At 48.7% G+C, this 27,897-nt stretch overlaps 1 protein-coding gene across 1 annotated transcript; it reads left to right on the top strand.

The window, feature by feature from the left end:
• LOC130377155 (cadherin-7-like) lies at nt 1–27,644 on the top strand. The gene is given in 13 exon segments (XM_056584155.1): nt 1–237; nt 5,637–6,070; nt 6,700–6,994; nt 8,933–9,052; nt 12,342–12,509; nt 16,099–16,286; nt 17,777–18,030; nt 19,578–19,618; nt 19,621–19,713; nt 20,236–20,357; nt 21,153–21,270; nt 22,944–23,201; nt 25,576–27,644. Coding segments are annotated over 12 exon segments (2,490 nt in total). The 5' UTR covers nt 1–237; nt 5,637–5,812; the 3' UTR covers nt 26,151–27,644.
• Nucleotides 27,645–27,897: the final 253 nt, after the last annotated feature.

Below are 27,897 nucleotides of genomic sequence, written 5' to 3'. Positions count from 1 at the left end.
AGGGGTTGAGGGGTCGTCTTGAGTGGAGGGGCATTACACACCCGGAGAACTATGCATTTTTGTTCCAACTGTCGCCGTGACAGGACTGTGCTCAATGGTTTCAGGGGCGTCTAGTGAGAGTACTTTCGAGAAACAGACCTTAACAGATTGTGTTTTTGCTCGTTCCTGGCGATGAGGCCGCTTGGCAGCGAAGGGGTGACGACCAGCTTGGCAGACGTAAGCGCACAACTTGTACAGGTGGGTTCGGAGACTCCTGCTTCGCCTACGAAAGCAGTGCGTCCTTCAATTTAAATTGTTAATTTGTTCTCGGCTTAATAATGCTTTTTCAAAGGCCGGAGGTAAACCAGTGGAGCAATCGCACATCTTGAATAATGATAGAGCCACGTTTAAAGTGCACACACGCGCACAAACACACATCCAAGTGTAGCGTTCTCCTTTCTGAGAGCAATGGCTCGGAGCTAGAGACAAACCAAGGCCCCCCTTAGTGACTTTCATAATGTCTAAGTTTCCATGGGCTTAATGTATATATCTTTCCAGGGTGACTGACTGACCTCTAAGCTTTTAGTGATGACCGGTAAAGCTCCAGTTTCCAATGCAAACCATTCTATTGAAGCCCTTTTCGGGAGGGAAGGAGGTATTCTTGGGAATCATTTATTCATTCAGTAGCAACACATGCTTTATCCCTGACTTCTGGTCTTCACTAGCATTGGTAGCTTATTTTCAAAAGGAATACGAAAACATGGAAGTCTTTCAGTTTGGCAGAGTCTTCCAAGGTTACCGTTAGCGTTAAAGCAGGGAGAGTAATCTTGTGGCAAAGTGCAAGGCTTCTGTACCTTTTTTTCTGAAACCATGTTTCTACAGTAATTGACAATGAATGATGACAGCCTTGGTACAAGCTCTCAGCACATGTTCACAGAAGAAAACTTCTGTTCCCATTGAGTCATGAAGCCATGAAAACAAATGTCTAGTTCGGTGGTTCAGTCTCTAGTTCAGTGTGAGTGCACTAGGCTGTATGGTATTCAGTGGGACTTGAAGACGTTGGGAAAGAAATATCTGTATTTTGTGATATGCAACAATAAAATAGATATAAATGTTTTTTGCTTTTTCTAAACAGAATCCTTACTGAACATCTTTTAGGAAATCCTAACTTTCATATATATTTATATTCAAACAACATAATTTATCCTAACTCCGATAAAAACAGAAATTTGAGCATCGAAAACAAACCTGTAAGACTGACCTCTGCCATCTTGAAAACATGCTTGTTTGGCTACTATAGTCCAAATTACTGCATTGATTTTTTCAAACACTAAAGTTTTCCTGGAGAGGGTAGATTTGATGCTGCTGTTTGTTCTATAAAAAAAAAAAAAACGGCTTTGGTCACGATTGCGGTGAAGTTTCCATTAGTTCCACTCAAATACTAAAATACGCCGAAACAAAAGGGCTACTCCACTATTACCATGACTGTTAGGCTAACTGCTACATTTTAGCAACCAGCGTTTCCTAAGTAGCTTGGCACTATGCACCTCGATGCCCGATGAGAGCTTTAATTTAGGGAGACAACAGGTGGGTGTCAATGGTGGGTTGGTCATGGCTGTTTTACAAAGTCCCCTGCTGGCTAGTAAGAGAAAATGGTGGCTGGGTTGTGGCTGAGGGTGATGTTTAACTGACCCAGTGGTGTGTCTAGACTCATTTCGAAAGGGGGCCTAGGAGTGGCGCAGACTAAAAAAGACAAGTAAAAGGAAAATGCACACGTACATCTTTATGCCATTGCGGTAGCACTTGGTGGCAGCTTACATTTTTGCTGGGTCATATGCCCCCCCCCCCCCCCCCCCCCCAGGCCAGTCCATAGACACAGCCCTGAACAGAAGGTTACTCACTGGATTGTGGCTGAAAGGAATTTTCTGATTTGAAGGGACCCTAAAGTATCCCCATTAGCTGTGAGATGGGTGAAGGAGAGGATGAGGAGGGGAGGGAGGAGGAGAGGGGAAGTAAGTGAGGGAGAGTGTACACAGGCAACCTGAGGTCTCTGGGACACCTGAGGAAGGCCTGGTAGAGATGATAAATGACTGTGAGCTGTCTCTCACTCTCTCCTTTATCTGTATCCCTGCCTTCCATTCTCTCTCTCTCTCTCTCTCTCTCTCTCTCTCTCTCTCTCTCTCTCTCTCTCTCTCTCTCTCTCTCTCTCTCTCTCTCTCCCTCTCCCTCTCCCTCTCTTGCTCTCGCTCTCTCTCTCTTTTATCCATCTCTCCAACTTCCTTTCTCATCTCTTAATCTGTGACTCCCACGTCCTTTATCCTCACTCTCTTATCTCTCTCTTTACCACTTCCTTCATCCGCTCTCTCTCACTCTCTCCCTTTTCCGTCTCTCCCTCTTCCTGTCTCCTATCTATTACTCTATATTTTGCTCTCCTGTCTCTTTTTCTCCCACTTTTTTTCTTCTCTCTCTCACATTCTCTCCTTCCTCTGTTTCTCTTTCCCTCTCTCTCTCCTCGTCTACCTGAACCTGCTAGAAGGTTCCAGAAAACGAAGGTGACCACCTTGGTGGTCTCACACACCTGCTTCTCATCAGCGCCAGCAGCTGGGCTATATTTACCTTTAACTGCGGCATAAACCCACCGTCACTGCGGTCATAGAATGATTGATTTCACCGGGCAGATGGTTACTATGAAGACACAAATGTCACCGTATGGGGGCTGTCTTGTCGTGTTCTTCTTGGATTTTTAAGGCCGGAGAATCATCAGGATTTCACACAGTGTATCGGAAGCTCAACGGTCTTATCAGTAAGACTGTTGGTACATGGATGGAATCAAACCTTAGGTCTATTGGTGTGAATCAAACCTTTATGGAACAAGGTTAGTCTCTGTGACATTCGCAAATACGTCAAATATGGCCAAAAATAAGGAAGCCACATACATTGTCCTGCGTCATCAATCAAAGCTCTAACCATTGACTTATACTCTGTCACCCTTCTCCCTTCGGCGAGCGTTGGTACTGCTTCGGCCAGGCTTGGGTACTATGTTGCTGCCCCATTGGCCCTCAGGTTTATCACTCATTGATGAGTCGTTGGTGGCGGATCGGTACCTCAATCCGCTACTCGGAGCGTCTATAACTCAAGGATCGTCCAGGTTGCTCCTGTCCTGATCAGACTGGATGCTGTCCAAGGCGCTACAGGGCCCCAGCAACGGCCACTTAATCACCCCCCCCGCCACCCTCCCTTGCTGGAGACGGTGAACAATTGGCAGCAGGAGGGCTGTGGTTATAAGTGGCGTTGTCAGAGTGCATGACGCTCGCTGTTTGCGGCAGTCTTTAAGCGCCCGCTTGGCAGACGCCCGAGAACCACGGACGTAACAACTCAACAACGATTCGCTGGTCACTGATTAGAATGTCACTCTGAGGCGCAGGTGGATACGAGGGGAGAGAATGCACGGGAATGTTCAGCCACACACGCACACGCACGCACACATATACACGCGCACAAACGTACACATTTGCACATCCACAGTCCACCAGTTCAGAACCAGTTTAGATTAAAAAAATGGGAGCTGATATTTGTATGGACAAATTTATTCCAAATAAGTGTTGACAACCTCATGTTTTTTAATCCTAACCCTAGGATTGAATTCTGCATCTCCCATGTCTAAAGACAACCCCTTTTCGCCTGTAATCACGTACTAGTCTGTTTCATTACGTGGAATTATCCCAGTGGATTCCCTCCAAGATTTTGCGTATTCTCTCTGCACCAAAATATTCAGGCTGGTTTTAATGATTAACGCACTTTCTTCAACGTTTTAATAAGCTCACTATCCACCATTCAGTTTAATATGTGACACAAATAGAAGAAGGGTCCCTTATTTCTAGCTAAATGTCTGTGGCCACCACTCCACTCCTTGTTATATGTTAAGAGTATGAAACTACATATGCCATCTTTGCAAAGAAACAGATGTTAAAGCCAGCCTCCACAGACCAACGCAGTGCTGCAACACAGGGCTGCTTTTTGGGAAGAAAGAGTTAAGCTTCTAATTAAAAACAAAGACTCAAAGTAGTTATTAGTCTCATAAACACAGCTGGCGGTTGCTAAGTCACAGCTGGCGGGCGAGACAGAGGTGTGATTTTTTGCTTTCTATACCGATGACACCGTTGTTTGCGCAGGGCTGACTCTGAATCGCTGCGGTTGCCATGGAAGGACCCAAGAAAAGCTGCTTGTTTCTTCTGTTTTCTCTGCTTTATCGATCCTGCAAACTAAATAATGAATTCATACTAACTGCCGATAAACAAAAGGTCAGGCGGTACCCTTACATCCATGAGCCGGTGGCCATTGGCATCCACTTTGTTTGTTGAGTTGAATCTTTCCAACTGTAGTTGGAAAGATTCAACTCAACAAACAAGAGTATTCACGTTTCTAAGGTAAGAGGTGGGTGTAACGAAATGGTGCATCGGTAGTCCCAGCGGTACTACTTTACTATGAATCGGTGGGTAATATATCAGTCACGCAGGAGCTGTTGTGTTGACTTTCTAAACTCCAAACAGTCTTTAAATCCTCGTCTTGGGGTGCAGTATAATTGCCGCATTGATTCAAAATAGTTTCTTTTTTCCCCCCTCCTCTGTTTTCCAATTCTCGGAAGACGTAGATCTAATTAGCGATGCTTATTAACCAGCCGGAGAGAGAGTGAGCGAGCGTGGTGCGTCAGGAATGATGCTAGCCAGCCATGGAAACGCAACACAATGAGCAGCCTTATCACGCCGTGACGCCGGGTTATTTTCAGCCTCCCAGGAAGAATTTTTAGACGATCCGAAAAAAAAAAAGGGAAAGCTTGTTTCTTTCTTCCCTCCCCGTTCTCTGAAGGAGTCCAACAGAGATGACTGCTGGACATTTTCCTCATGAAGCTCTCTCCCTCTCGCTGTCTCTCACGGTTGAAAGGACCACTTGGTGCTTAATTGCTGGGTACACCAGAGTGTTGGGGTTTTATAGTCATGGTTCTTTTCCAGAGCAGTTGGAAGACTCTTTTGGGAAGGAGGGGAAGATTGCATTATGATAGATTTGTTAAACAAGTAGGAGAATCCGTCGGCTGCACTTTCTTTTTAATCAATTAACCTATCCACGAGTAAATCCGATATTCTGTAATGATATCTGTGGTGATGTCTTTCTAAACATTAAAAACAGATTATGAGATGAGATTAAACTTTATTGTCATTGCACAAATGCAAGTCCTAGACAACGAAATGCCATTTAGCGTCTTACAAGTAGTTCAAAATAGCAAATAGGATTGAAGATATATATATAATGGGGTACTTTTAAAAGACTATTACCACTGCGGTCATTCAACATGTGTACGCAGGCTTTGTCTAACCATTAACATTCTAGAATCATTCATTTGAGAATACACCTGATAGAAAATGTCATTCTGTGAAAATCAAGGTCACTCTGCTCTATTAAATATGGAAAAACATAATTTCTTTAATCAAACTATAATTCCATTACTGAAATATCACAGAATGTTCTTTTATGTATTTTTTACGACTGAAATGTTATTCTGAATGTTATCACAACATAATATAAAAAGATACAGAAAAGGTGTAGGAACGTTGCGTTCTTGTATTGAACCATGATATCAGCCAACCCGTCCCGCTCCACAGAGAGGCGGGCAGCCCGGGTCTCCGGTCCAGTGAGACAACAGCAGCTGGTTCTGCAGTGGAAGCCTCGGCCATGAGCCCCCCCAGCTGTTGAATAAGACATGGTCAACATGGACCCGGAGCGCCCCCTCTGACAACCTCCCCCCCGCCAGGCCCCTCTCTCTCTCCCGGTCCGTACCATGGGGGCTGGGGGTGGAACACCACCGCTGCCGTCGGCAGCACAATCTCCGAAGCCAGGGGCCCGGGGCCCTCGACGCATGCCCGCCCCCGGGGTCCTGGTGGCCCTGCTGGCCCTGCTGGCTGTGTCCGTGTCCAGCGCCGGCGTGACCCGAGACCCGGGACATCAGAGGCAGGCCCCTCGGCGTCTGAGGCGAGGGTGGGTGTGGAGCCAGCTGGTGGTCCCGGAGGAGGACCCCACGCCGCGCGTCATCGGCAAGGTATGGCGCGCCGGCTAGTCCGTCTGAGGGGGTCTGAGGAGGGACCCTGAGGGGGTCTGAGGGGGTTTGAGGGAGTCTGAGGGGGCCGGAGGGGGTCTGGGGAGGTTTGAGGGGGTCTGAGGAGGTTTGAGGGGGTCTGAGGAGGTTTGAGGAGGTTTGAGGGTGTCTAAGGATGTTTGAAGGGGTCTGAGGGGGCCGGAGGGGGTCTGAGGTGTTTTAAGATCACGTGTGCCATATAAGGGCATGGAAGCTCTGTCGAATGAGCAGTTACGACATGACAAAGTCATCTATGTCCAATAAATGTATTGTTATTGTTATTTTTTTTACATACGAAGAAATAGCGAAGTTGTACTTTTAGAGGTAGTGTGTTACCAACTGAAGTATTGATTATGACCAGTTTATTTTAATTGGTCTCTGTGTGAAGATTTTCAAAATTTCAATCAAATTTTCTATTCAGGACTGCTTGTTATTTTTCAAAATTAAATTACCGGTAAATCAATTCAATTGAAATTCAAACATTGACCACCATTGGCACACACCCTGTATTAACTTAGTGTAATATACCCCATAATAACAACAACAACTAACCCCAAATCACGTCTCCCCCGGTGCGTCCCCCCCCCCCCCAGCTGGAGTCGGACTACAGCCGCTGGGGCTACAGCATCCGCTACATCCTGTCGGGAGAGGGGGCTGGCGACGCCTTCGAGATCGACGAGTATTCGGGCGAGATCCGCACGCGCCGCAAGCTGGACCGCGAGGAGAAGGCCTTCTACGTGCTCCAGGCGCAGGCCATCGAACGGGGCACCCAGGAGCCAGTGGAGCCCCAGTCCGAGTTCATCATCCAGGTCCAGGACATCAACGACAACCCCCCGCTGTTCCAGGAGGAGCCCTACGTCTGCAGCATCCCCGAGATGAGCCCCAAAGGTAGGGGGGGCCCTCCCAAGGGTCCTGGAGGGAGGGTTAAGGGGTAGGGGTGCACGCCCGGGTCAAGGGTCCTGGAGAGAGGGTTAGGGGGTAGGGGTGCACTCCTAGGTCACAGAGCCTGGAGGTAGGGTTAGGGGGCAGGGGTGCACTCCCAGGTCACAGAGCCTGGAGGTAGGGTTAGGGGGTACAGACTATGTGCACGTCACATTAAATCAAGCTTTATGTGAAGGTGGAATAGCGAGTACTTAATGTGTGAAAGACGGTAAAGACGCTAACAATGAATTCTGATCTGGGATTTATAAAGTGCATTTTATTTTATCTCAAGAAATAAAGTATATGGAGTATAACATGAAGCCTTTTGGTTTTAATAACTATAATGTATTTTTTATCGATACCAAATATAATGTTACAATCCAATTCACAGGAGTGGAAGGCCTGGTTGTCATCTTTATAATAACTTAAATCTTGAAAGTAGATTCTTCTGAAAGGCAAAGCTCTTTTGCAAAAACAAAGGTTTGGCTCTGTTAGCTACTCTCCAACGACAGCCATTTTAAGAGAAAATAACCAAAGTTATCTTCAACTGCTGAACCATAAAACGTGAACAGCGTCTACTGGAAGGGCTGGTGTGTCTATCTGGCAGGAAGTTCAAGGTATTGCTTTCTTTATCATAGTTCTGGGTGCCTTTACATTTTATTAGGCCCAAATAATGTTATTAAATCCACTGCCCTTTCACAACCAAACCATTACCATTTCATTTTTATATGTAATCTACTTTTGGAGTATAATATCACTCTCGTAATAAATCATAATGCATTTGACTTGAAAAGGGGCGAGAGGGAATGGTTCTGTCTGTGTGTGTGTGTGTGTGTGTGTGTGTGTGTGTGTGTGTGAGTGTGTGAGAGAGAGAGAGAGAGAGAGAGAGAGAGAGAGAGAGAGAGAGAGAGAGAGAGAGAGAGAGAGAGAGAGAGAGAGAGAGAGAGAGAGAGAGAGAGAGAGAGAGAGAGAGAGAGAGAGAATGCAGAGCAAAGAGATGTTCTGCAGCAGTGTAGCTCGCTTGACCAAACCGAGAGAGAGTGCTAAGTGGTAGTCGGAGCGCTCCACACGGGCGATAAAGGCGGAGAGCGAGAGACGCACACACACACACACACAAAGAAGGATTAGCAGAGTGGACGAGCGGAGAAGGGAGAGAGAGCCGAGCAGGCACACAGACAGAGATGGGCGGAGAGTGAGACGAGGAGAGAAGTACACACAGAGGAGGTTGGAGAAAGAGACACAGAGTGTGACAATGAGAGAGGGACACACACAAACACAATAGAGAGGGATAGAAACAGAGAGACACGTGCATAGATTAAAAGACAAAGAGGGAGGGAGAGACACACAGAGAGTGACATAGAGGGACACATACACAGAGAGAGAGAGAGAGAGAGAGAGAGAGAGAGAGAGATACAGTCAGCCAAGAAAAGAAGCAGCCAGAGACAAAGAGGAAGGTTGAACTCAAAAGGAGTGATAGAGCGAGACATAGAGACACAAACATAGTGGGGGGCATTCTAAGAGACGGAGATAGAAAGAGAGGGGGAGAGAGAGATGGAGAGAGACAGATGGAGAGAGACAGGTGGAGATAGAGAGAAACAGAGACGGAGAGAGACTGAGGGAGACTGAGGGAGAGAGAGAAAGAAGGAGAAGAAGAGCGCAAATGGAGAAAGAGATAAATGTCACAGCAGGAGTGGAGGGGTTGTCACTCTCACCTGCCCCCCCACAATCTCTCCCCCCACCTCAGAGCCATAGCCAGAAAGGCCCAGTGGGGATAGCGAGGCATAATCACTTTGTTGGGCCTGAGGGGAGAGGGGAGGGAACGTGGGACAAAGCTAACCCCCATGTCTCTCCCGGTCCTCCCATCCACCCCCCCACCACCCACCATCATCTCCCCCTGCCCTCCAGGGACCACAGTGGCCAGGGTGACGGCCACGGACGCCGACGACCCCCAGCAGGGGAACAACGCCCGGCTGCTGTACTCCATCCTGCAGGGGGAGCCCTACTTCTCTGTGGAGCCAAAGACAGGTGACCTCACACCTGGGGGGCTTTTACTTTGGGTTTGAATTGGTCCACTAATAGTGCACGGTGTACTACGTTATTAAGTTTCGCTGTTTTTTTTTGTTGGCTGAAATGGAAGGGTACGATTCTGGATCCATATGTAGTGCACTACCTAGTACCCTTGATGCACCGTTAAATGAGAGTACAACTGCTTCCACACTTCCTTACATGATGCATAGCGGTTTTCATGTTGTCAAATCCGCCCAATTGAGATGAATCAAGGTACATCTAGGTACTCTATTTAAATGAGCTGTCACAGGGTGGCATCTAGCTCGTGATGGCTTGTTTATGTGACCAATACAAGTCACGTCTTGTACTTATCATTCCTGTTATACTTTTCCCTGAATTGTGTGCTATGTAGAGTTCACTATATAGGGAATGAGGAATGAAGGAACGGGTGGAACAAATTGAACAAAGCCCAGGGGTCTCATTTATAACCGTTGCGTACGCATAAAACGGGGCTGAAATTGACGTACGTGACTTTCCACGCCAAGGTTGTGATCTATAAAAAACCAACTTGACGGGAAAATGTGCGCAGCCCTAAGCAAACTCTGACCCATGCATACGCATGGGTCAGAGGAAAAGGAGAATTGGCGACACAGATGGTGTGGTGGTGAACTGAGGCCAGACCAAAGAATTGTAGAGTGAGAAGAACGATTAGTTTTATCATCGCCCTTCATACATTTAATTTCAACCCGTATCATGCGTTAAATCCTAATCAGAATAATTTAAATCAACTGCGTTATTTCTCAGTTATTACTCCAGAAACATCTACTTAGAATAGAAATAAAAAAAAATTCTCTCTATTTAATCCCGTCACTCCATACTGTCCACTGACGGCGCGACTGCATGGAATAAAGCATCTGTCCAACATGTGTCAATAACATAATATTTTATGTGACACTGTAAACACATAATCAAATGTCAATTAAATCCCAAGTGTGGAAAACCAAGCAACACTCCTCATCACAAACGTTGTCCGTTACTCTTGATGCTTTTCATGACAAATCACGCATTAAAAAGGGATTATGTTCAAGAACATTTTACGTGGGTGATTACAAACTGATTATCCAAGGTGTTCTCGGTCAGTCTTATTACTGTAACCCTATAAATACAGAGGTCTGCGCCGTGGTAATGCTGCACCATATGGCACTTCTGGCGGACCATTCAAATGACAGGATTCGGAGGGAGAGGGTATTTAGGGACCATAACAATTTATTGGTAGGCTACATAAAAATATGTAACTCTATGTCAGACCACTTCTTTTTTAATTCTGGGACTGTGCGCTCCGTGCTACTGACAGAGTTCACTGCTGCAGCAACATGTTGCCACTCACTCTGCTTTTTGTTGTTGGCGATCCCAATCCCGTGACCGCCGAGCAAAACTACCTTTCGGGCCTCCATCTCACCCACAAGTGTCTCCACTTCAACCTCTGTGAAATTTCGCTTTTTTGCTTTTCTCAGTACTTCTGCCATTGTTTCCGACAAGACATAATACTTGCATCTGAGTCTGTTTTATATGCAGATCGAATTCATGAGGTCATTTGCATTGACCATTTATGGTTAAAAAGGGGCGTGTACAGGGCGGAACGTGAAGCTGATTCAGCTGCGCACACTTGTACCCACGTAACTGTCATATTGCTTAAGAAGCTCAGCGAGACCCTTTATCGGCCGCCGAATCGCCTTGGCAACCGAGGAATGCATCAGTGTACAGTGAACTGTGTTTTAGTGATTCTTTGACCACATTGTCAGCCATTTATATCACGCGCCACCCATATTGCCACACGTAAGCATGGCGATTGGCTACGAAGTCTGAAGCTTCTGATTGGTCAGATCGCCAATAGTGGACGACACCTCTGATGACCCTGAAGCAGGCGTCCAAACTGGTCCTAACTGGTCCCATCTAGTCCCATCTACAAGGCTCCATTATAAGGATCAGGATACTGCTGGTGCTTGAAGCTTGAGTGATCAAGCCTTAGCTCCAGTCTTAGGACAACTTTTGGCAACCTAACTTTAACTTGCATTATAACGCTATACAAATATATTTATACAAAGAGAGGTTGGTGTATTATTGTGGGAATTGCCGCAACTAAAGTCCATCTAGTATTACATCTCTCTATCACACTTTTGTTATTCATAGTTTAATATCCAACAACACATAGAGTTATAGAAGCGCTGTTTCAGGAGATGTATTTAGCATAAACAGTACACGTTTGGGATCATAACGAAAAAGGCCGACATGTACAGTATACAAAAGTGAAGTGTGAAGAGAAGAAAAGAAGAATGCACAAAACAAAAGCACATTTAGAAGGAACACGCCACCCTCGGCCTGCCAACAAGTTAATTAGGAGAAATCCATTCCGTTCTATAATCTACAGATCTACTCTCCGTGCATTAGTTAGCCAGGAACCATAAACCCACGCTCCTGTTTCCTATAAATCCCCAGCAGGCGAGAGTATCAAATTCTCGTCTATTGGCGGATCGCTCCGGCCAGCCCCCCGAGGACCCTAAATCAGGCGTTAAATCAGTTTAATGTTTGGTGTGCGGTGGAAATCCTTTGTCTAATGCAGTCTTAACGAACCTGCCCTGTTCCTCCTCTCCTGGTCTTCACCAGCTCTCCTCCAAGCCATCCTCTGTCATGAGCCAGGGTTACTCAGCCGTGCTAGGGGTCATGGAGGTAGGGGAGGAGTCATGGAGGTAGGGGAGGGGTCATGGAGGTAGGGGAGGGGTCATGGAGGTAGGGGAGGGGTCATGGAGGTAGGGGAGGGGTCATGGAGGTAGGGGAGGGGTCATGGAGGTAGGGGAGGGGTCATGGAGGTAGGGGAGGGGTACTGAGTATTAATCACTTCAATCAATCAAACGTTGTTTGTAACTGCTTTCTGAAGCGCTTTACAAGAGACAACATAATAATAATTTCCATATTTGGTCTTATTGAGAAGTATATTGCATCTCATTCTCTCTTTATGCCGCTACTTTTCTCTCTCTCTCTTTCTCTATGCATCCCTGGCAGGGCGATAGCGAAGGCTGATCAATTCTGAAGCTCTCTCACTCGCTATCGCTGTATCGCTCATCATCATCTGTTTTTCTCTCTCTCTCTCTCTCTCTCTCTCTCTCTCTCTCTCTCTCTCTCTCTCTCTCTCTCTCTCTCTCTCTCTCTCTCTCTCTCTCTCTCTCTCTCTCTCTCTCCCTCTCCCTGTCCTCTCTCCCTCTGTGTGTGTGATTGTGAGTCTCTCTCCCTATCCGCCCCTCTCTCTCAGGCCTGATCGTGACGTCCTGGCCCAGTATGGACCGGGAGGCGCGGGACCAGTACCAGGTGGTGCTGGAGGTGAAGGACATGCTGGGCCAGCGCGGGGCGCACTCCGCCTCCACCACCGTCACCGTCCACCTCACCGACGTCAACGACAACGGGCCCACCTTCCAGCACCGTGAGTCTCAGGACTACCACCGGGACCCTGAGACCCTGACTGTAACCATGGCGACAATCAAACACTAGCAATAACCCTGACAACATTGTTTCCCTGACCCTAAACCCGAGCAGTTACTCTGACAACAATCAAACCCTAACCCCAAACACTAGCAGTTACCCTGACAACAATCGAACCCTAACCCCAAACACTAGCAGTTACCTTGACAACAATCGAACCCTGATCCTAAACCAAAGCAGTTAAGCTGACGACAACCTCCCCCTGACCCCAGAAGCTAGCAGTAACCCTGACAACCTTCCAAACACAACATAATCAATGTAAAAACACACAGAGCAAGAAAGAGCGAGAGACATAGGCAGTCCTTAATGAACACTTGAGATACATTTTTTTCTCAAGTGTTTTCTCCGGTAGCAACAGCGAAGATCCATTCTGCATTACTGTAACAATCTTATTATTCTGCCCGCACTAACCACATAACAAGGGGTAGAAGGAGAGGGGGAGAGAGAGAGAGGGTACAATAGAGTGAGAGAGAGAGAGAGAGAGAGAGACGGACAGAGACAGAGAGAGAGTGAGGTGGGAAAATGAGAGAGAGGGAGACAGAGAGTGCAAGGGGGGGAGAGGGTGGAAGAGGGAGACAGAGAAAGAAGGCGCGACCAGAGATAGAGAGAGAGGGAGACGGACGGAGCAAGAGAGATAGGGAAGGACAACCAGAGATAAAGGGAGACAGGGTTAGATAGAGAGAGAGAGAGAAAGAGAGACAAAGATAAATAGAAAGAGAGAGAGAGAGAGAGAGAGAGAGAGAGAGCAGCAGATAACGTGAGAGGGAGAGAGAGAGAGCGGGGGGGGAGGGGGGGGGTATGCTGATGGGACCAGGAGGGAAATGATGGAGGAGCCAGGGTATGAAAAGACGAAGAGGAAGATTTCTCCTGGTGTTGTTGCTCTCTCGCTGCGTGTGTCTATGTGCGGGGCTTAAGCCCACCGGAGGAATCTAATCATTCACACTTGAAAGGACATTTGTCATGACCTTTGGAAACACCAACCTGGGTTTCTCTCCGAGATAAACCTCTTTAAATGAATGCCCAAGGTGCGAATCAATTTGGTAGCAGGCGGACAATGGGGAGGACGATGCTCATATAACGATGAGCCGTCTCTCGGCGGTGTTGTGATGCACATATGGTAACGTAGTAGTCACGCTCAGGCCGCGGTGATTCATAGACAAAACAGCCGGCGTGGGCATGGCACTGGCGCGCGATCCGAAGTTGAACCCAGCAATGCGCCATGGAATTTTAGGAAGATTGATCGCCACGGTAACCATTTCCTTCAAGGGCCCTTGCATTCATTTCTTTTCATAATTTTCTTTGCGGTCATTTCCTCCACCAGCTGTTCTCTTTTGTTCTAATTTAAAGGAGGGGTTATAATCGTGACCGTAGCCTGCTCGGACTTTGCGCGAACATGAGAAGTTAGCCCCCCCCCCCTCTTCCACGACGAGGTCCGTGACTCATTCTGACTCATTCTACAGATTGAGCTCTCTGCTATTCGCCGGGCCCCTTCAACCTGTCCAACCTTGAGAGCGACCTCGCTCCACGCGTCTGTCGCTCCGCACAAAGCGACCAACCTCGCTACCCGGGGAGCGAGCCGAGGGGGTGCTCAGCGCAGCTCTGACGTACTGTAGATACAGCCTCCACCTTTCAATCAAGCACAACGTTCCAGGTAGCATATGGCCGCTCGCTGATTAACCACCACGCCTCCTCCAGCGCCATCTCAACCTCTCTCACCCCCCCCCCCCTCCCTCTTCATCCCCCCCCAACCCACCCACCGACGCTCAACCCTGGTCGCCGTGGCAGCCGTCCAAGCAGCGGTCTCACTGCGGGACACAATCAAATTTTCTCATCTTCTTATTAGCGCTGGGCTTGGATTATGTGGTGTTGCCACAACTTATCTTCCGCCGGGCGCAAATTGACCCGTCGCCAGTGATGTTCCCCCGCTTATCACCACGCACGAGACGACCGCTGACCCCGTACCCGCCGCCACCGCCGGCCCCGCTATCCATTTACCTCCTGAGGTCGAATCATGTCTTAATATAACCCTACGTGGAGAGAGAGAGAGAGAGAGAGAGAGAGAGAGAGAGAGAGAGAGAGAGAGAGAGAGAGAGAGAGAGGAGAGAGAGAGAGAGAGAGAGAGAGAGAGAGAGAGAGAGAGAGAGAGAGAGAGAGAGAGAGAGAGAGAGAGAGAGAGAGAGAGAGAGAGAGAGATCTATTTATAAAAAGAGATTTATAAGAAGAGCTACATCTATAGCTATATCTATAGATGTAGCTCTAAGTATATATGTAAGGATATAGCTGGAGATGGTAAATCTCTACGGGTCAACAAGTTTATTTACAGTACATTTTCAGTAGATCTATTTATAAGAAGAGAAATAGCTGTATCTATAGATTTATCTCGACGTATAAGTTCACATCTGGAGATGGTAAATCTCTACGGACAAGTCACGTTTATCTACAGTACATTTTCAGTAGATCTACTGTATATATAAGAAGAGATATTGCTGTATCTTTAGATGTAGCTCTACGTAGAAGTTCATATCTGGAGATGCTAAATCTCTACGGACAAGTCACGTTTATTTACAGTACATTTTCAGTAGATCTATAAATAAGAAGAGATATAGCTATATCTATAGAAGTAATTCTACGTATAAGTATATATCTGGAGATGGTAAATCGCTACGGACATGTCACGTTTATTTACTGTACATTTTCAGTTGAAATCATTTCCCGCCTTATTAGTCATTGCCGCCTATTATCTGAGGACTGTTTGGCACCAAATTATGTTATTGACATTTTTAAATCGTAGCGAGCGGTGATTTATGCTGCCTGCTCACTGTGACTTGTTGAAGTAATTAAGAAAAACTTGACACGATAAATAAACAAATATATATATTATATATATATTTATTTATTTATTTATCGAGCGGTAGAGCTCATTTACATATTATATAAATGAGATCTACCGCTCTTAATGGATTGTGCCTTAAGAGGGGGATCTTACTCAAACTAAATGGGAGTTTCAACAAGATGCTCTTACCCCTGCCTGCGCCTAAAAAGCTATTATATATAGTTTCTCCTCTGTTCTTAATTTGGATACAAAAGATGGTAGTTGATAACTATGTGACAGTGCTCTACGTGCTCTCCAGACTTTATGGAATTCACTGCTGCTCAATTTGGGTAAAAGCGCCACAAATAGAAATGTTAGGTTAATCCTCCTGCCGGTGCCCCTGACTTAGGCCCTAGGCCCTGGGGTTAGGCCCTAGGCCCTAGGCCCTGGGGTTAGGCCCTAGGCCCTAGGCCCTGGGGTTCTCTGGTCTTATTGTTCTCTCTTTCTCTCTTTCCCTTTCTTCTCTCTCTCTCTCTCTCTCTCTCTCTCTCTCTCTCTCTCTCTCTCTCTCTCTCTCTCTCTCTCTCTCTCTCTCTCTCTCTCTCTCTCTCAATTTCCTATGCAATAAATGTTATTAATGTTTTTGTTTTTTTTGGAATGAATGTACTTATTGTAGTCACGGTTACAATGAGCGTTTCTCTGGGTCCCGTACATCCAGACCTGTACACGTTCGGGGTGCGCGAGGACGCGGCGGTGGGCACCACGGTGGGCCGGGTGAAGGCCGACGACGGGGACGAGGGTCTTAACGCCATGATGAACTACACCCTGCAGGATCTGGAGGAGAGCAACACCTTCACCATCCAGCTAGACCCCGACACTCAGGAGGGGCTGGTGCTCCTGGCCAAGGTCTGCCCGGGGATGACTCCAACAACGTTCTCTCTTTGATTCTTTCTCTCTTTGTTGACGGTCAACCAGTCACAGAACCGCCCTCAGTTGAGGTCGACGTATCAGAGCAGTTCTTCACATAAAAATTGCGGTTGGTTGACCTATCACTTTGCCTTTTGGTGGACCAACGAACTGCTCTTGTGGATGAGTTTTATTTTTAATAATTTATTAAATTGAGCACTGTGTCATAGTGTGATCTTTTTCCCCCAAAAACTGAAGGTCACCATTTTCTTGGTGACCTTTTGAATGGTATTGTGAAAACCTTTGCTAATCTTTATTTTTGATGAAACATTGTCTCTAGGATCTCTTTAAGCTGCAGGTCTCCCAATTCATAGCACAAGAGATTCCGATTTAGATGATTTTTAAGACGGTCTAAGAAAAAAATCGATGGCGCTGAATCGTTCGGCGAGATGCTAATGGTTAGCATGCTGTTTTCTTATTGCTAGTATGATCATGCTAATCAGCAATGTGGCGTTATTTAAGTGCTAGCACGCAGCTCCTGCAGAGGGTTGACATTGATTCAACCATTTTCCTCACTCAATCCCCCTCGGCTCCCAGACACAAAGAATAATCATCGTTCTTAATCAGGATACGGCATTTCAAAGCTGTTGTTCTGCCGTAATCATTTGATGCAATTGATTTTGAGTCATATAATATGCTGCTTGATATGTATCAGCACATATTTCATTTTTCATCGTTGCAAAAAATTAAGTCTGGCTTTCTCTGTTTTGTTTTGTGTTTTGATCTTTCCTTCTTCTTTCGAGTGTCTTTTTTTTCTCTCTTTGGCTTTCTGTTTTAACAATTTATTCTGTCTTCCTTTCTACACTACACTCTACCCCCTCTCTTCTTCCTCCCTCTCATTCTCTCTCCCTCTCCCCCCCACTCTTCATCCTCCACCTGTCTCTCTCCTCCTCCCCCTCCCTCTCCATCTCGCTCCCTTTCTCCACCTTTCTCTCCCCCAATTCTCCCCTGCCCATCTCTCTGTCCCGCCTCTTCTTCCACCCTCTCTCTACCTCACACTCTCCTCCCTACCTCCCCCTCTCTCCCCTTCCTCCCCCTTTCTCTCCACCTTTTCTCCCCTGCCCATATCTCTCTCTCCCCTGCTTCCCCCTGCTCTCCCCCTCTCCTCTCTATCTCTCTGCCATTCCTCCTCCCTGTCTATACCCCCTTTCCCTCCCCCCTCTCCCAAACTATCTATCCTCCCTCCCCCTCTCTTCTCCCCTCTCCTCCTCTACTCTCCTCTCTCCCCTTCCTCCCCCTTTCTCTCCCCCTCCCTTTTCTCTCCTCCCCCTCTCTCCATCTCTCTCCCCTTCCTCCCCTGCCCCCCTTTTCCCCTCCCCCCTCTCCTCCTCTCTCCCCCTCTCTCCATCTCTCCCCTCCCTCCCCCCATCCCCCCCTCCACCTCCCCCTCCTCTCTCCACCCCCCCCCCCCCCTCCCTCCTCCCCCCAAGCCTCTAGACTACGAGACCAAGAGCCGCTTCGTCATGGCGGTGGAGGCGGACAACGTGGTGGTGGACGAGCGCTTCCTGAGTGCCGATGAGGCGCGCGACCGGGCCACCGTCAAGGTCTTCGTGGAGGACGTGGACGAACCGCCCGTTTTCGGCGCCGACGTCTACGAGTGGAGGGTGCCGGAGAGCGCCGGGGTGGGCACCGTGGTGGGGGTCGTGAGCGCGAGGGACACGGATACACGGAACAATCCTGTCAGGTACGGTGGTACCCCCCCCCCCCCCCAGCCCCCCAAGCCCATGCCACCCTGTCCAAACTGACACCCAGGAATAGAATGATATGTGCCAGCTAGCTAGCGACGTATGCTAATCAAGTGGCTAGGAGCCTGGAGTTGGCGCGGGGGGGGGGGGGGGGTTTGGTTGGTGTTCCGGGGAGGAGATGAACAACCTCTGACAGCGTCTCCTCAAAGCCTTCCCTTCGCTGGGGCTCGTAAAAAAAGAAAACTGAAAAAAATAAGAAAGAAGTGAAATAAGGGAAGGGAGAAAAAAAAGGAATCATTCCATTTCAAATGGCGCGTGGCTCGCCGCCCCCCTTGATCTCTATGGATACCCCCAACATGGTCATATTTATCTCGTATTACTTTAGTCGGAAATGAGCCCTGCTGAATAAATCATGACCATTTTTATACCTCCCAGCGTTTCCTATCTGCGCCACGGCGGCGGCGGCCGTATTATCGCAGGGCGACCGCGCCACCGCCACGCACAAATGTAATAAAGCCGCGTAGAGGTTGGCATATGGAATTTAGATTTTCCCTTCATTTGCAGCCGGAGCACGTTGCCGTTGGAGACGGGGACGGGGACGGGGGGGGCCACTGTCGTCCTTAGAGTTTTAAGAGTAGCAGGTGCTTCATATCTTCCAATCAGAGGACCCCCCGCTCCCTCGGTTAGCCACCGTTTTGGTGATCCATCTCGGAGCGAGGGGGTAGATTCAAACCGACGCGACAGGTTCTTCCGGAGGGTTCCGCTGAAACGGGGGAGGAGGGGGACGTGTGCGTCGGTCGTCAGCGGAACGCTGGTGTTTTCTATTTTGTCAAGCTGCCCCCAAGGCAGCGTACAAATTCTCTTTTGTTCTTGTTTACACTCATTCAGCGACGTGGTGCGATAATCACTTCCCTATATAGGAGCCGTTAAATGGTGAGAACACTCATTCTGACCCCTCTTTGTTTCCTCTCTCAATTCAATTCAATTGAACATATTCCTTCGCACATGACTGTGAATAAAATCAAGCAGGTATTTCTACTCAAACTAAGAGATGACACGTCTCGTTTTCAGATTGATGAGGCGTAAATACTTTTTTCTTTTTATACCCATATACCTACCAGCCAGGTTGATATATGGGGTTTTAATTTGAAAACAGCATCAAATTAGCATTAATTGCCCCAGTCAACACAATTCCATGAGGTGTTGCCTATGTTCTTTAAAAATAACATTGGCGTGGGTGTCAGCCGCTAATCAACCTGGAGAATCTTAAAGCCCTGAATATCGCAAACATGGAACCACTGACATGGCAGACACAACTCCCTCTGTGTTGACATCAACTGTCACCAGCTCTTTGTCGGGCGTCTTTTTGCAGATAAAGAAAAAACGAAAAGAAAAAGATTAACAAAAGAAAGAAAGAAAGAGGAAAAATATGGTGTAGCAACGTAGCTAATTCACGCTGGGCCTATAATATCGCTCCTCTTTTTGTATACAGGGAAAAACCGCATCTCTCTTGCTAAACGCCTGTCCTATTCATCTTCTTTTTCAGATATTCAATTGAGAGACACAGCGGTATCAGAAAAGCTTTCAAATAGACCCAAACAATGGCTCCATGACGCTCTCCCAGCCGCTCGACCGGGAGGCCTCAAATTGGCACAATGTGACGGTTGTAGCCACCGAGACAAGTAAGGAGGAAATGTCTTCAGTCATATCCAGAGCGGCTCTCACAATGTAGACGGGTTAGAGCCAATTTAGCGGAGCCAGGAGCTCTGAGCCACTCGCTGGAGGGAGAGGGGCTGCCGGCAATATCTGTCCAAGCAAGGGAATTTAAATGTGAATGTGGAGATATGAAGCGGCGAGACATTTTCTCCTTTTGAAAATGATTCAGTGTGCATTGCCTCCCCCACTCTTCTGTTCAACGTATTGCCATTCAGCGAGCGGAAGGCGTTGTTTGGCTTCAGTGGCTATTTTGTGTTATTGTTATTCTTTTATATACATTGTGTTGGCACGCTGCTCGGCCGCAGTCAGGGAGATACGGCCGACCATGAGGCATTCGTCATATCTAAAGTGTTACCGCGACAGGGCCCTTTTTACAAAACGTTTACGAAACACACTCACACAATCACACACGCCTGTCCCTCCCTCTCTCCCTCCCTCTCTCCCTCCCCCCCCCCCCCCCCCCCCCCACCCCCCCCTCCCTGGCTCAGAGCAGAGCTATTTATTCTCGGCGGCGGTGGTGTTCATCAAGGTGCTGGACGTGAATGACAACGCTCCGGCGCTGGCCAGTGATTACCGGCCGTATATCTGCGAGGGGACTCCGGCGGGAGAGGTACATGTATGACTCTCAGGATGATGATGATGAAGATGAAGGCTGCCTCAACAGTTCCCAGTACCTCGCTGTTGCCATGGCGTTAGTGGTACACAAACAACAGGGGACTGGTGTCATAGCGGGCAGACCCTGTCATTATGACGTGCTGGAGCTGGCTTCTTTTAATATACGTTGTATGATATTGTGGGTCTTCATGGGTAGATATATTCAATATTTTCTTTGTATTTACAAAAAATTGATAGGATGCATGCATTGAGGGCCTTTGGGATCCAAGTAAAGATGAGAAGGAGTAGGGGTATGGGTTTTATGGTGTATATATTGCATTTCATGTATATTTCTCGGCTGTATCTTCAGCTGAAGTTATTTTCTTTACGTGACTGTTTTGATAATGTTAAACCTTCCCTCTCTCTCGTTCTCTCTGCGGATCCCTTTCTGTTATCATAATGCTTAACTGTCTCCTGCTCCTCACCCTCCCTCCTTCTCCCTCTTTCTCCCTCCCTCTCCATCGCTCTCCCTATCTCCCTTCCTCCCCCCCTCCCTCTCTCTCGCTCTCTCTCTCTCTCTCTCTCTCTCTCTCTCTCTCTCTCTCTCTCTCTCTCTCTCTCTCTCTCTCTCTCTCTCTCTCTCTCTCTCTCTCTCTCTCTCTCTCTCTCTCTCTCTCTCTCTCTCTCTCTCCCCACTCTCTCTCTCTCTCACTCTCCCACTCTCTCACTCCCTCCCTCTATTTCTCCCCCTCTCTCTCTATCGGCCCTCCCTCCCTCCCCCCCCCCACTCACACCTCTCCCCCCCTCCCAGCTGATCCAGTTGCTGGATGCGGTGGACCCTGACGACCCGCCGGAGGGACATCACTTCTACTTCTCCATGGTCCCAGATGCGCACATCAATCCCAACTTTACCATCAGAGATCACCAAGGTCAGCCCCCCCCCCCTATTCATCTCCCTCCTCAGACCCGTACGGTGACCCCCCCCCCCTTGGCCTTCTGCAGCCGCCAGGCTACTGGGCATCGCTCACTCTCCACCCCGTCCCTCATTCATAGAGCCTCGCACGCCCACCCCCACCGCCTCCACCGCCGTCACAACATGGGACAGCTTAGCATATTAGCACAATTTTTGCAATTTTTTTTTTACCTCAAAATGTTAGATTGAAGAGTTGGCGCAATACCAAGATTATTTCGGTCACCATTTAAATATTTTTGCCCAGATTCTGCAAATATTAATTTTTGTGTTATTATTTCATGTTTTCTTGGATTACCAACGCAAAAACACAATCGTAACCCTCAATCTTTACCAAGGTAGCTGCTCACTAGGGTCTGCGATACCTCTGTTGGAGCCACTAGTCTGGTCTAGTCTGGTCTACTCTGCTCCAGTGCAGCCTCTACCTGCCCAGGCGTCCTTGACCTTAGCTATCTTCCACCCACCTACTCCTTAATGACTTTATTTCCTGTTCATTAATGGTGTGTATCTAAAAAGCAAATTCACTCGCTTTGAATAAAAGCGTCTGCTAAATGACTGAATAGTGAAAAGTTAATGGAAAGAAGCATCACTGGAGCCTAAAACATTCAAATGTGTGTGCGGCGTTGTGTGTGCTTGTGTGTGTGTGTGTGTGTGTGTGTGTGTGTGTGTGTGTGTGTGTGTGTGTGTGTGTGTATGTGTCACTGAGTCACACTTCATAATACTAATACATCAGGCAAATTCAAGGCGGCAAACGTGATTCAATAAAGGAGCCTATTTCCATGTGTGGAAAGACATATTTGCTTAATGCGCTGCCATAATCATACAGGTGCAGCCAAGGGCAGAGAGGACATCTAGCAGAATGACTTTAACAAACGACAAAGCGCCGGATAAGCTTGTTCCCTGTCTTGTTCGCGGAGATTAAAGACGCTGCGGCACAGCTTGCATTGTTCAGCTCTTAAACACACGCAAACACACAGAGGCTCAACGGCGGAGCTCGGCAGCATGAGCGAGCCAAGAGCTCTGCCTGGGTTAGGGGTTTCATTCCCACTGGTAGAGCAAGGCATTAATGCTGCCAGGGTTAGGGGTTACATTTCCATCGATAGAGAGAGCAAGGCATTGACACTGCCTGGGTGAGGGGTTTCGTTCCCACTGGGTTGCCCATGCAAAAAATATATTCTCTAATGGAATTTAAAGACGCATTTGATTAAAATGTATTACAATCAAAGGCCATAATTATATATACCTAGACTCCATTGGGAATGGGGTCTATCTAGTTATAAACCTTAAGACCTCAGCATCCTCCAATTTGAGAGAGAGAGAGAGAGAGAGAGAGAGAGAGAGAGAGAGAGAGAGAGAGAGAGAGAGAGAGAGAGAGAGAGAGAGAGAGAGAGAGAGAGAGAGAGAGAGAGAGAGAGAGAGAGAGAGAGAGAGAGAGAGAGAGAGAGAGCGCGCGGGGATAGTCTGCAGTACCTGGTGTTCCACCACAGATGGTTTTGTCTTGAAGCATCAATCCCAGTGTGGGTGCTCAAACACTGGGATGTTGGAGGCAGGGGGGGGGTGTCTCTCATCCTCCTCCCCCCTTGCTCCCCCACAACGTCTAACCCCGCCCCCTCCTCCTCCTCCCCCCTCCAGACAACACGGCCAGCATCGTGAGCCGCCGCAGCACCTTCACCCGCAAGGACCGCGCCCACTACCTGCTGCCGGTGGTGGTGGCGGACAGCGGTGTGCCCCCGCTCACCAGCACCAGCACCCTGACCGTCACCGTGTGCGGCTGCAGCCCCGCGGGCCACTGCCCCCTGGGGGGTGCCGGCGTGGAGGCCCGTGCCCTCTCCATGGGCACCAGCCTCAAAACCCTGCTGGGCGTGCTGGTGTGCCTGGCCACGCTCTCAGGTGAGCTCCGCCTCCTGACGGGGTGTGGGTGGTCGTTGCGGGGAGGGGGGGGGCAGGTTGTTAAGGCTCAGTTATGGTTCAACGAGTCGATGCAATGCCCACGCGGACGCTTCCACGCGGTCGTTAACCTGTTTTGGTTCTGCGTCGGGTTTCAGTGAGCGGACCAATCACAGCCCTTGCTGCTGCGTCGCCTCGACGCAAGGTGAACATTTCTGGGAGGCGCACGTCGGGCCCTTGTGGTGGACGCTAGGAGGGTCCTCAAAACCCCTTGCGTTGCCTCGGATGGAACCATAGCTAAGCCTTTATTCTGAAGTACGGCGGCTGTTGGGTTTTCTGCCTCCTGCCTCCGGGTCGGATCGTCGCAATTGGCAATGTGTGGTGGAAGGACAGGAACGCGAGGGCGTTCGTGCCCTTGAGAATGATTCGCCGTAACGCTCCCGGCGTTCCGGTCAGCCTGCCGCTCTGCTCCAGGAGAGTGGGAGTTTTTCGTTTTGACATCCGTGGCTGTTTTTGAATCGTTATTATGTTTTTTTCGATTGGGTTAGCACACGGTGGGGGTCATGGGGGAGAAGTTGTAAGCGATAGAATGAAATGTGTGGTGACAGTGCATTTGTGACGGACCACAACAAGGTCAGAGGCAGTGTGTGTATACCAACAGACCTGCCTAATGGCTCGTAGCCGCATACTGAGCGTGGCGGGACGTGCATACGTTCAGCGGGACGTTGGGGTAAAAACGCCGACGTGGAACAGGTCAAAACAATGTGGGTGCAAGCAGATGTTATTTAATTTCTCACATTTCTGTGAGAAATTTGACACATTAGACCAAAAGAAGGAGCACAGGCCAAAGAGAGGTTGAGAAGCACTGCTGTGTTTGGTATAATGTGGATGTGTTTGTACTGTGATGTGTACTGAGCCTCTAGGGGTACAACGATTAACTCCTTTCTCATTGCGCTGAATTGAACTCTTTCCCAGCAGATGTGTTGTGTTAGCGCGAGCTAATGCAGCTCCGCCCTGACACAGTGAGTACAACCCCAGCGCTAGGCCCTAGAAGCTTTTCTGTAACCAACGTAACTTCCGTGTTAATTCCCCCAGCCCATGCCACCATCCTCTTCATCATCATCATGTCTCTCCCATTTTCTCTCTCTCTCTCTCTCTCTCTCTCTCTCTCTCTCTCTCTCTCTCTCTCTCTCTCTCTCTCTCTCTCTCTCTCTCTCTCTCTCTCTCTCTCTCTCTCTCTCTCTCTCTCTCTCTCTCCCCCTCCCTCCCTCCCTCCCTCCCTCCCATCTTCACCACCAGTGATTCCTGAACTCACCTGTGTGGCTGTGTGTAACATTAACACAGTTCACCAAACCCGGTTCAGATTGGCGTTCAGCAGCCCGCTCTCTTAACGACTGCGTGTGATGCGCACTACATCAGCAGCTTCAGTCGCTCGCAGCGGGACGTCCCATTGGTCAGCAACCTCAGGAGCAATGACCTCTGCTGCTCCTCGATGCGTCCCCCTCCCCCTCTCCTTTCACGGGATGAACCTGGGGGGGAGCTGGTTGAGGGTGGAGCTAGTTGAGGGTGGAGGTGGGTGAGGGTGGAGGCCGGGGTCGGGACGTGACTCCCCGAGAAAACAATACCGATAAACATCCTCCTTTCTATGTCCCCCCTGTCCCCCCCACTTGTCATTCAGCTCACGATGAACCAGGGACTGTAATTCGTCTTCAGTCGCGTAGGTTGGAAACTGAAATGTGAAACAATCACTTTAACAGGCCTAATATGCAGCGAGAGAACCCTTATTTTTTTCTCCTTTGTGAAACCCAGAAATGAAAGGAATATGGAAAGGTTATATCTGTTTAAGTCTCTGCTTCTGCTCTCCAAATTCTTTCTGTCACCGGCGCCCTCTTTGCTATCTTTCTTATTTCTATCTTTCTCTTCCACCTTCTTTGCTCCTATTGATCTCTTCTATCTCTCCTCTCTCTTTCTCTGGTCTTTCTCTTCCCCTTTCTCTTTGTTCAGTCTCTGCTCTCTGTGTTCTCTCTCTCTGTTCTCTCTCTTTCCCTCTCTTTCTGGTCTCTCTCTGTTTTCCCCTTTCCCCCCTCTCTCTCTCTCTCTCTCTCTCTCTCTCTCTCTCTCTCTCTCTCTCTCTCTCTCTCTCTCTCACCCTCTCTCACCCTCTCTCACCCTCTCTCACCCTCTCTCTCTCTCTCTCTCTCTCTCTCTCCCCCTCTCTGATCTCTCTTTGATTCTACCTTTCGGCTCGTGCTTCCAGTGCTTCGACCCTGAGTCTAAACCAAGACTAGTTCCCAGCTTAACCAGTCCTAACCCAGCTCTGCCCCCCGCTGAGGCCGCTGTCTCCTTGGTAACCCCCCTCTGTTCCCCGGCTCCCCAGCGCTCTCCGTCCTCACCCTGGGGGTGAGGAGGAGGAGGAGGCGCAGGAGGAAGCAGCAGGAGGTGTCCGGGATGGCGGAGGACGTCGACGGGGAAGACCTGGAGCTCCCAGACCAGGTGTCCCAGAAGGTGCTGCGCTACGGCGAGCCGAGGGCCCCGGGGCCCCAGCTGGCCTCCACCCCCTACATCTCCTCCCCCTGCTCCTCCCCCTCCTCCCCGCCGTCAGTCCCGCTGCGGCCCCACCCCAGGCGGCGGGACAGGAAGCTGCGGCGGGCGGAGGTGGCGGCCAGCATACGCATGTCCCTGCGACACTCGCACCTGATTGGCCCCGAGGACGAGGTGTTCCGGCAGTTCATCTTCGACCGGCTGGACGAGGCCGACCGGGACCCGTACGCCCCGCCCTTCGACTGCCTGCGGACGTACGCCTTCGAGGGGGCGGGCTCCGACGCCGGCTCCCTCAGCTCCCTGGACTCCTGCGGGCTGGCCGACTTCGGGCCCGAGCCGCCGGCGGGCCGGCCCAGACCCTTTGTGGTCCCGCTGACGCCCTGGTACGGGTCGGAGGAGGACACCTTCTGAAGGCCCCACAGGTGGAGAGTCTGTCTTTGTGTGTGTTTGACTTTGATTACGATCGCAATCTTTAAAGGGACTTCACCGGCCCCGTGTCTAGACGGCCACATAGCGAACCCCCCCCAAAGACTTCCCTAAAGACCTTGTTTCAGCTGGAGTTTGAACACTATGAGATTGAATAAATGAGGACTGAGAGATCTTTGGAGGAGGGCGGCGTGTCACGACCCATTGCAACTTTGTGATACTTTTTCGTACCGTCGTTGGGTATGAGTGATGTAGTGAGCGATGTTGGGTATCAAATGCACCAGTCACTGTAGTGTTACACTGGGAAGCTTAACCCCCTAGCGTTCTACTATCGTGGGCCGGGACGCCCAACCATCTCTAGGCCGCATAAACCATCAAAATCAACGTCTTGTTTCAGAACAACCCTCCATACATCTGCATTCACACAAACCAAGGCGTTGTACAATTAGTGTCTGAGCAGCTTAACCCTTTCTCAGTCAGCCCTCACAGAGCTCAACACACCCACCAACACATCGCCGCTGTCGTACCTCGGTCGTACCTTGGTCGGGACGTCGATGAGTTTACACCTCAGCGTCACAAAAAGACGTGCGTTACTATAGGTCTGAATAAGAGTGGGGTTATCAGGTAGTCTTTAAGGTAGGCATAAACTTAGGATTTTACCAGCTTTCTCGAAAATAAAGTCTTGTTTTTAGGAACTGAGATAAAATGGCATGGATTACTTTGTTCATGATCACCAGAAAAACTAAGTTTTAAGAAAGAAAACGTTGCTGTGCTTACTAGCCCTTTAAGGACAGTGGGTAACAACTCCAAAACTCAAACTAATAATAGAACACTGGTCAGGGATCCCTTGTCCAGTGAACTCTGCCGGTGTGATAGGCATGATTGTAAAAACGACGAGACATATTGTCTGTTCAATGTCTCCGATCATCATGATCGATCGATCGATACATTCTTAGAAACCCTCTCTGCTACTCTCTGTAGCTTCCGTCATCAGCAGAAAATAGATCCAAGCACTCTGTTAATACACTGAACACAAAGGTACACTAACCAGGCTGTAGGACTTGCAGTATTTCGTGTTGTAAGCATTTTATACTATTATGCATACTATTATATATACTATTTTTGTTGACGTATTTTGTGTAACAAATTTTACAGTCTATACATTTGTATGAAAATGAATAATATTTCAACCAACCTTTTGGTGTCTGCCTGTGTCTAGCGATGGTTTGGGAAGTGACCTTGTTATGGCAGCCATTTACAGAGTGAACAACCAGGCTTCAATAGATGTTGAATTGATTAGCGTTTTATTAATGCAGTTTAATCATTCATGAATGCAAAAAGAGATTTTTCCATTAATGTAGTTGAATGAAATTCAGTCTTTTGAGTCAAAGGGCTGAACACATTTCGTCTTCAAGGACACCCACAATCATTTAACTCATGTGTATTTATGTTTTATTGGGAGATTTTATTGGACTGATACCAACGCAAGCCCCTTGTGGTTCCCAGAATGGGATAAATATGTTTTGGGGGAGGGAGGTGTTGCCGGTGAATAAAACGCATAGTTCACGTGTAACCATGGACTCACGGCTCGAAACAACATGAAGCCAGAGGAGCCGTGGAACCCCCCCCCCCCGCCCCCGCAGCCCCACACCCCATGGCTCAGGTGATGTGGGCCCCGCGGCAAAGAAAACCCCACCTGGGTGGTTTGCTGCTGCCAGTCACTCCGTCCAGC

Source organism: Gadus chalcogrammus, chromosome 23 (assembly GCF_026213295.1).
Source record: "Gadus chalcogrammus isolate NIFS_2021 chromosome 23, NIFS_Gcha_1.0, whole genome shotgun sequence".
Taxonomy (NCBI): domain Eukaryota; kingdom Metazoa; phylum Chordata; class Actinopteri; order Gadiformes; family Gadidae; genus Gadus; species Gadus chalcogrammus.
This window is presented reverse-complemented; position numbering and strand designations above follow the sequence as displayed.